Source organism: Sturnus vulgaris, chromosome 3 (genome assembly GCF_052056855.1).
Source record: "Sturnus vulgaris isolate bStuVul1 chromosome 3, bStuVul1.hap1, whole genome shotgun sequence".
NCBI lineage: Eukaryota > Metazoa > Chordata > Aves > Passeriformes > Sturnidae > Sturnus > Sturnus vulgaris.
Genome location: NC_142245.1, coordinates 97,505,012 through 97,514,917, shown reverse-complemented (window position 1 = coordinate 97,514,917; position 9,906 = coordinate 97,505,012). Strand labels below are relative to the sequence as shown.

General features: G+C 36.8%; 1 protein-coding gene across 1 annotated transcript in view; it reads right to left on the bottom strand.

The window, feature by feature from the left end:
• Positions 1 to 9,906, bottom strand: part of TRAPPC12 (trafficking protein particle complex subunit 12) — a 49,887-nt gene continuing 39,981 nt past the window's right edge. Inside the window, exons 9-12 of the mRNA XM_014869548.2 lie at positions 7,694 to 7,792; positions 2,594 to 2,694; positions 1,721 to 1,808; positions 1 to 340 (exon numbers count right to left, since the gene is read on the bottom strand). Coding sequence (XP_014725034.1) covers positions 98 to 340; positions 1,721 to 1,808; positions 2,594 to 2,694; positions 7,694 to 7,792 — 531 coding nt within the window. The 3' untranslated portion in view covers positions 1 to 97. The remainder of the gene's footprint in view (positions 341 to 1,720; positions 1,809 to 2,593; positions 2,695 to 7,693; positions 7,793 to 9,906) is intronic.

Genomic DNA, 9,906 nt, shown 5'->3' with positions numbered 1-9,906 from the left:
TTCATAATTGAATAGATTTTATTGCACATTTACACATTGGTGAGAGTATATACAATTTAAAAAATCAGCCTTGCTGGAAAAAATAGTTGGAAATGATCTATCCTAACTTGAGACACTGAGTATTAAAGCTATCGCCCTCTTTGATAGCTACAGCCTCCAGAAGTGCCTGCTTCTTCTGCATACTGCGAGATGACTCCAGTTCATACATAGTAGTCAGGTTGAAGAGGACACTCTCGTGTAGGTAGTGTTGAGGGTCCTGCTGAACCATTCCTTCCAACTGCCGCAGGGAATCCTTCAGTTTCCCCAGGTAAAGAAGACAAACAGCAGCATTGTTGTTAGCCTAGTGAAAAACATATTGTAAATAAATAGTGTGTTTATAAATATATATATATGTATTTACAAGTGATGAAAGAGAAGGAAAAGAAGCCTAGCATCTGCAGTTACAACATATTTACTGTATGCTAAGAACTGCTATTCTGCATGCGTGTGCAAACTAAAATATATTATTAATTATACAATGCTATCCTTTTCTTCTTACAATTCTCAAACTTCACCCTCTGCCAGTACAACTTGCTGACTTCTAAGAGCTCAAACTCTAAAAGATGGAGTCTAAAATGAAATATAAATAGTATAGGACATTAGTCAGTTAATTCTGAAAGCCAAGTGAAACAAATTTCAGAAACCACATGAGTCTCTACATGCAGTCATTTTCATAGATTTTTTTAAAAAATTACTTCACTATATTTTCAGAAGTGTTTTTCTCTCTCTCTGGCTCATGTGTCCACATAATCAACAGGAAGATTCTTTCTTATCCCAAAGGCATCTACAACTGGCTTCACACAAATCTAGCAGATAGGGCAGTCTAAATACATCATAAATGATCAAGTCAGGTTCCATCTTCCTTACCACACAACACAGGTTTTATGAGTTAATGAAAGATACTGTACAGAAACAGTACAAAGTGAAATAACATGTTTAGCACCAGAAACTTTCATATTTTCTGAAAGCTGCAGATAAAGGAAGAATATGGCCTTTTAGAAAAAAATATTTTTTGTCCATTCAGGAAACCTTACTGATCTTGTGTGATTTACAATACACAGTATTTTACAGCCTGCAAAATAATGCAATTCATGTGTTCCTTAAACTCAGTCCAGTCTGCAAGTGGCCTTGGAGCAGATTACTGGGGGTAAGCTGTCTGACTTCTCAGGAACACTCTTACATGACTGTGCATTGAAAACTGCCAGGTGTAGGAAACCAAAGGTAAATAAACAGCTCTTTGATCTCAGCTTGTGACAGGAACCCAAGGCTCTGATATGCAATGTGTTAAAAATTTCATGTTTAGAATTACAATATCCTTTCAATGTTGTGTGAAATCAAGTTAATTTTATACACGTTGGCAGCTACTGTTTCTTTTTCTGACATGCAAGTCTATGCTAAAAACAGTGAGTGTAAAAAAAAGTGCTTTTGCAAAGATCCCGTTAAAGAAGAGTGTCTCAGAATTTCTACATGCATGCCTAAGTATTCACGCCCTTCACACAGACTGGTTCTTAATTTCCCATCCCATTTCCCTTATGTATACTGAAAACCTTTTGGCACATATGCCACATCCCATTTTTCTGTAAAGCTCTGAGCATACTCTGGATATTAATTAAATCCATGCATGAAGTATTATGAGAATAATTTAGGTGTTCATTATATATGTAGCAATTTGAAGATTTACCACAGCATTTGATGAGTCGATCCTTAAAATTTCTGTGAAAAATCGATGAGCTTCTGCAAAATTATTCTGACCAAGGTGGAGAAATGCTCTAGAAAGTAAGTGACATATAAATGAGTTCTCCTCAAAAACCCAAGGTAATAATACATTTAAAAAAGAATGGACGCCATTTTTTATTTTTCCTATTACAGATGTGAGAGTTTCTGACATTTGTTCTTCACAGTGTGAAGGAGACGCTGATTTACAGACAAATGGAATGACAACTTGGATCACTCAGCTATTATATTTTCTGCCTACAAAAACAACAGTCTTCATTGTGTTTTTATTAATTCAAATGCAGATACTCTCTTCCCAGAATTATTTCTCTTCATGAAATCAGCCATAAAATTTTCAGAGCACTTTTGAATAGTATCTTCTAAACATATTAAGCCAATGTGCCAACCATTGCGAAGTGTGTTCCCCATCACACAGCTCGATTTACTACAGTGTGTTCAAGCATCCTTTGAAGCTACTGGGTGGTACTTTCCTGGCAGATCTGATTGTAGGATAACTGCCCAAAATAACTTCTCCTCTCCTAAGAGTTATTTATGTAAATGTATATTGAAAAAACACAGTGAAAATATGCAGTGCCTGAAAGAATGAGAAAAAGCTTTGTAAAATCAACGGAAAGGTCACAGTTTCAATGCAGGATAATACAACTGTACCAAGTTATAGAGATCTCCTGAGTCTGTATGCCATTCAGTCTCACTTATGACAGATGAAGTCCCATAAAAGAGAGAAAGTGAACAGGATTGTCTCAAAGGTAGTTTAACAATCACCTTGCATACTTTTAGAACTACATTTTAAGAAGTTTTATTTAGCTATTAAGTTATCTACCTGTTCATTAAAACCATAATTTGGCTCTGTAGTCCATCCAATTTGTGAGCTGCTTTCTCAACGTCTTGAAAATATTTTTCTGCAGTTTTTATGTCTCCAATCTAGACAGAAAAATCGTAAATAAGTAACCACAATAAGAAGAAAAGAGCTACATCATGATTATATCTTATAAGGACACAAAAACATATATAACGTATCAAAGTCCATTATCAGTCTCTTTACACCAAGGTGACTAGGTAATACCTGTTACCAAACAATGCATTTGAAGAGCCACATAAAGGTAATAAAAAGCACCCTAAAAGCATGTTCAGTTTGCCCAAGGCAGTTTTCTCAGCTGGGGACTGTGGAGCTCTCAAGGACTGTAGGGCAGGGAGGCCCCATATCCTCATTTAGCTCCTTCGTTGTAACAGTTCAAAAAAGTAGCTGAAAATGAGAAAAGGTCAGAGTTACTTCCAATGAGATGGGGTATTAGTCCACGGGAAGGGAAGACAGACACCAGTGGCCTTCTAGGTAGCACAGGACTCACACCTGGTCAACCCACAGCCTCTGGGTCATAGCCAGGGCCCACCAGGCAACTTCAGTGCATCACACCACGTGTCAGAAAACAACTCCACTACAATGGGCCACCGAGGATATTGGGAAGGTGGTCCATTTGCATTTACCAAAGAGTGAGTTGAGCAGGATGAAGGAATGAGAGATTTGAAAACTGGCATAAAGAAGTATAGATTTGATGGGGAGTGGAATGGGGAAGGGGATTCCTGAAACAGAAGGGGTATTTCACCTAAAGGTGTGTCACATATATTGCTCTTTGAGATGAAAAAAATACTTGAAGAAGGCCACTTATTTGGAAAATAAGTTAGCAGCATATTTTTCAGGCTGGAGATATGGAAGAAGATGAAAACTTACTACTGGGCAAAATAAATCTATCGGAATATATCAAAAGGAGTAAAATTAAACTAGTTCAGAAACATAAAGCCATGGAAACCAGGCAGTCTTCAGGTGGGGGGCCCATTTGTTTAGGAACATTATGAAAAATGTTTGTGACAAATGTGTTGAAGTCTCCTTAATGCTCTCAGATGGTGGATATTACACATCTGAGTTTTACTAGGAAACTTAATCCAGAATTCTTAAATTGCTCTAGCATTAGAAAATACCTTCTATCTTACTGCACTTTTTACTTCAGCTTTTTGTCCTGGCCATAGTGGTGGGGAAGGGTTGTTTTTTTACAGTCTTTTGCGTACTTGAAAATTTTTTTCTTCCCGTTCTAGAATGAGAATCAATTTTCAGATGAAGCAGTATTTACCCCTTTCTCATAGATAATACTGAAACATTATGTTTCACACGTGAATATGAATTTTGCTTTTAAGCCAAGTATCTGAAAGTCCAGTTTGTTTACCCTTGTGTAGTTTTCTACTCTCAGTTGTTGCTTCTTATTTTGTATTTGTACATTACTCGCAGTCTTTGGTAGCATTTTGCCTTTGCTGTTTGAATCAAAGCCAATTTAACATTTCAGCTTCTCAACTTGTCAAGATTATTTTGCATTCTGATCTCGCCCTTCATAGTGTCTGTACCACTCCCAGCTTTGCATCATCTGTACCTTTTACAAGCATGCTTCACATTTCATCATACAAATACTACCTAAACAAAAAATACAAACCCTACAAATCCTAAAGAGATCCTTGTGGAGAAGATCATCTAGCACTGACTTCTAGTCATCCTCAAATGACTTTCCAACTGTACTTTTCAGAGACAGCAAACATCCATCCATCTGAAGGCTTCATCTACATTTCTTCCCAATTTGCTTATGGGAATATCACAGTGGCAGTACCCAAAGCCCTACTAACACCACTAATATAACAGATACTGCTTCACCTCTAGCCATGAGACTTATCCCTTGTCAACATAAGGAAATTATTCTTCTTTACATTTAGGAGATGATCCAGTTGAAGACTGCAGTCAAAGATGCTACTGTTCACCTACCAAGCCTTTCTGGAATACCCATTAATAATCTTTTTCTAACAAAACAGATGCATTTCGCCCAGATGTAACTGGACTCAAAACAAAATGAGTATTATTCATTCTAAAATAACAAACATTCAGTTATAATGACAAAGGATACAACTTCTCTCTATAAGTCCCATTAAAGATGTCAGCCACCAAGAAAATAATTACATTCAACTAGAGGATAATGCTGGCAAAGTGTAAATGAATCTGTCCTCGAGTATTTTTAGCCTGGGAATCCCTTAACCATGAGAACAATCAATTTCTAAACCAGTTTGCTCTCCTGGGAGCTTGATGAGTCCAAATCTACTTTGCTTTGATACTAATCAGACATTATTTGTGATCATGAATAGTTCTGATTTCTTAGCATCTTCTCAGCAAACATGCCACACTCTTAAAATCTCATTTTCCCACAGAGGGGAAAGTTTAGTTTTTAAAATTTTTTGGTGGGAAAGATAATTTAAAAGAAATAACTAGTTTTAATTAGTAATTAAAGGAATTTAACCAATTTAAGTGATCTTTATCACTTATTAACTTATTTATCACTTTATCACTTATTTAACTGAGTTCAGAAAGTATGACTTCAGTATCTAATAACAATTAAAATTTTCAAATGAAAATGGAGATTCTACTGTTAACCTCATATAATCATATTCTCAACAAGGAACCTCCAATATACTATGTGCTTAACTTTGCTGTTTGTCTGGAAACCAAGATTATTTTTCTTCTAGAAATTTTTTATTGCTTTTTACTCAGTTTTGCAGCAATTTATTGCAGAGGTTAAGGTCAGGCAGCTTTTAAATTTTTTCTTAATGTACTTATTCAAATGGAAATTTTGCATATGTTGGATAGTGAGAGCTACACAATATAATCCTAGAGACTAAAATGTATTCAGTTTCTCTATTTCATGCGAATTTCTGTTTTACAGTCAAGTGAGTGCTGACAAAATTACAGTCCTTATGAAAATTTCTTTGTGATAGCCTCTGTCTTTTCCTCCATTCTGCACTTCTACAATTCTCATTTCCCACTTTTTAAGGCAAGAGCCAAAGGCTGGGCATCAGATCTAGACCTCCTTATGTTCCACTTACATGTGAAGATAAAGAGGACATGATGCCTTAGACTAGTTAGCTCAATTTAATTAAGAAAAAATAAATCAAAGCAGAATAAATAAATAAAGCAAAGTTTTACATGTTGAAAAAGGTTGCAACTTTTTTCTGTTAAACTCCTGAATTACACTTTATTCTACTTTATTGCTTTGTTTTATAAAGCAGTATCAAAACATAAAACAATATCAAACAGTGGGTGTGACTTGTAAGCAACTGGAATCTGGCTGCCTTATGCCTCTCTTGGTAAATGTTCAAAGTTAGCAGCACAGTCTGAGTTATTTGGGAATTACTACTTGTTTTTGAGAAGTTGTGACATTTGAATAAGAGAAAATTGTTTTTCTATATTACCTGCAAGACATTTTGTTTTTTTTCCAGAGAATGCCTTGTCAAGAGTGTACAAGTAGCACAGAGTGATCTTACCAAAATTATGATGCCCAGGACTGCAACACATATATCTTTCTTTAATTCAAATGGCTTGGTTTTGATTACCTGGACACTGCCTATTTCTTGTAATATATCAAAATCTTGCTTCTGTTGCACCAGTACCCCCCAGACAGAGCTAAAAATTTTGTCACAGAAAAAGACAAACCAAGCAATAAAACCTTATCTCCTTAACGTGCTAGAAGAAAGGATGTGCATTTAGAAATTATTCTTTTTAACTTCTATCTAGGTCACATGAAAATATCAGGGACTCCTCATAACCCTTTTTGCTATGTCCAGATCTGACAGTAAAACCCCTTGGAACTGGAGTCTTGTTGTCACAGCCAGCATTGTGGAGGTCAGTGCTTTCAAATGATTCTGTAAGTTAGGAGATGCTTTCCTCACAGGAGTGAAAATTTCTTCATAGCAAATGGAATGACAAACAGACTTTGGGTGTGACATCACAGCAGACACTCTTGTCAGAAAGGCAGTGCCAGTAACATACCCAGTCATTTTCCCAGTAAGACCAGAAGTATTAATAACTTGTACTTCCTTCAGAATTTTGCATACTTACAGTACCCTTCTTTTAATATGCATAATTATTATGTTCCCTATTTAGGTAATAATTAATGCACGCAGCCAGTATCATAAAATTGCTCCATAGTGAAGGAGATCCACTTTAAACTAGAGACTATTAAAGACAGACATGTCTAACACATTGTGAAACTATGCTCCTGCTGAGAACTGAAATTCCATAATTGAATTTGAATGACATTCTATGATTTCAGGCAAGCAATGTTAATAATTATCTACTAAGAGTAAATTTCAATATAATTTTATGACAGGAATGTCACAAATAAGATCATTTGTAAATACCTGACAATCCAAAATTAGGTTTATCATTAATAATAAAAGTAGATAAAAGAGGAAAAGTTTGTATTATTAGTATCAGAAATATGAAAGGACTGCAAAGAACTTGTGAAATACTAAAAATTTTAAAAATCAGATAGCTAATTAGCATCATTTAATGAAAAATAAAAAGACATCTATTTTTATTTGTAATTAAATACAGTTACATGGAAATAAATTATACTTTCCTGTATACTGCTTTTTTCTTTTAAGGTGCCCTCCCCTGTTTACTCAGGGATATGATCTGGACAAAAGAAGGACACTCTTGAATTTTTTCTAGATGAAGATGGCAGTTATACAGTGTGACTGAGAGTTGCATACAGTTCGAGGCAGTGAGATGTGATTTTTAGTGATATTCTGTCTCACTGATGTCAATGGGAGCTTTACCCTTAGTTTTAGGGAAAGCAGAATGTCACTTTTTGAATAAAATACTATCATAACTTTCTACAGCATGTTGTTTGCTAATGCACTTTTAATACTATAGGTGCCTCACGTTTCCTAATTGTACCTAAAATGACATAGTAGAAGGGTTTTTGTTTTGAGTATTGCCTCTACCATTTGACACGTGCCCTACATAAACAGGTGTAGTTTTAAATGCAACGATTATTCTCTATGTTGCTATTAACAGCAGTATCACCTAGCAAATTTAGAATAAAATGCATACCTGAAGGAAAATCCTTCCAATTCCACTCAGCAACTGAGGCTCTTGCTGTGGGTAATATTTGATGACAGAGTGGTAAGCATCTACAGCCAGCACGTAGTCCTAAGGGTGAAAAGCAAACAATTAGGTATTTAAGCTCAGAATGCTTCAGCCTTTGTGTCACCTTCTTTGTAAAGACATAGTCCAACAGAAGTAAAGTATTTGCACCTTGTCAGTGGGACAGAATTTCTATCAATCACTGTAGGCACTAGCAGCTGACTACATTGGTCTCAGTTATGCTGGAACTGCATACATAGGGGATCTTTTTTTTTTTTTTTTTTTTTTTACAGAATCATATTCTTTTTGTAGCTAAAAGCCACAAAATAAAACTCTGAACATTTACTCTTCGTCTTAGATTATGATTTAGGATGAAAGTCAAGCACCTTCTGTGTGACTGGGGGTATACATACTTGAGAAATGTCTCATGATCCAAATATGTGTGTAATTTACATGGTTTAACAAACTATATTCCAAAGCTTTGTGAAGTGCCTGTTCACATGATCTTGTAAAAAATATCACATGACAGAAATTGCAATTCCTGCACATCTTCAGATGACAAACTACCACTACTACCAAGGGAAACAAAACATTTTTCCTTCCTCCACCAAATTGTTGGGTTTTTCACTACGTAAAAGCAGGTAATCTGAATAGAAAACGTATTTGGGCTAAAACTAAGTGAGGGCAAGACTAGTTCTGATCTGCAGAAAGCTTTGCAAGTGACACCACGTTGGCACGAAGGCCATGCTGGCAGGGGGCAGCATTGAGCTCAAGATGGAATGCCAGGATACCTTCCAGCTAAGGAACAGTGACAGAAGATTAAACAAACGGGTCCCATTCCCCACTGGGAAGAAATGCCCATATGACTGGTTCCTGCAGTTCGGCTGTTTCATGGCTGAACTGCAGGAATTCAATGACCTCGAGAGGACATGACTTTCAGAGCCTGGACACATGGTTTGGCAGGCAGAAGTGAGAGGCACTGCCCATGCTCTCTGCTGAGACAGGCTATAGCTGTAGGAATGTCCACTGGCCCAGGGCTGTGCCAGCCTCAGTTGCTGCAGGAGAAACGTGAGCAGAGGAAGAGAGCACCTGCCTTTGCTTATAAGAGCCAGGCCAAGCAAAGGCTGAGGGCTCTCTGTGCTGTAACACTTTGGTGCTTCCCAACAGTCCTGCCCTTCAACTTAATACAAGAATTAGAAAGCAAAGGACAATGTAGAATTATCTTTACAAAACTACACAGACATCTTGGGATACTCTCTGCCCTACCATTGTTCTTAGTCAAATTATAGTATTCATTTAACTTGTCCCTAATGTGATCACAGCTACTAGTAAAGGCTGGTTTTCTTCATCTCCTGCTTGGTTTGAGGAAGCAATGTTCCCCAGATGTAATGAATTTCTTTTCCTGAGGATACACTTAAAAGGAGTAAACCCTGTATCCAGTTCTGAAGTCCTCAGCACAGGAAACAAATGAATGGAGCAGATCCACAGGAAGGCAACAAAAATGGTCAGAGGACTGGAACATTTCTCAAGAAGGAAGACGGAGAGAGTTGGGGTTCTTCAGCCTGGAGAAGAAAAAGCACTGGGAGACCTCACAGCAGCCTTTCAGTACCTGAAATGGGCCTATATATCAAGCCTGTTGTGATAGGACAAGGGGTAGTGGTTTTAAACTAAAAGAGGGTTCATTTAGACTAGATATAAGGAATGAATTTTTTACAATGAGGGCAGTGAAACACTAGAACTGGTTACCCAGAGATACGGAGGATGCTCCATCCCTGGAAACATTCCAGGTCAGATTGGTTGGTGCTCTCAGTAACCCAATCCAATTCCTGAGGTCCCAGCACATGGCAGGTGTAAGTTAGACTAAATGACCTCTAAAGGTCTGTTCTGACCCAAATAATTCTCTTTAAAACATATTGTTTCATACAAACAAAAAATCAAGATAGGAGTCTGGAGTCTGATCTGTATATGAGAGAAATTACATGTCCTGCAATAGTAGGAGATGAGTTAGCCCAAGAAAACCCTCTGCAGGACCTTTCTTTTGCAAACAACTTGTATACTGTGGGTATAATGACTAATTCTGAACAATTAATTATTAGCATTTAGTTTATTACAATTCTAATGTGCCATGACAAGTTCATACTTATTACTGGTAATAAAAAGAGTTCAGAGGAAAACTAACA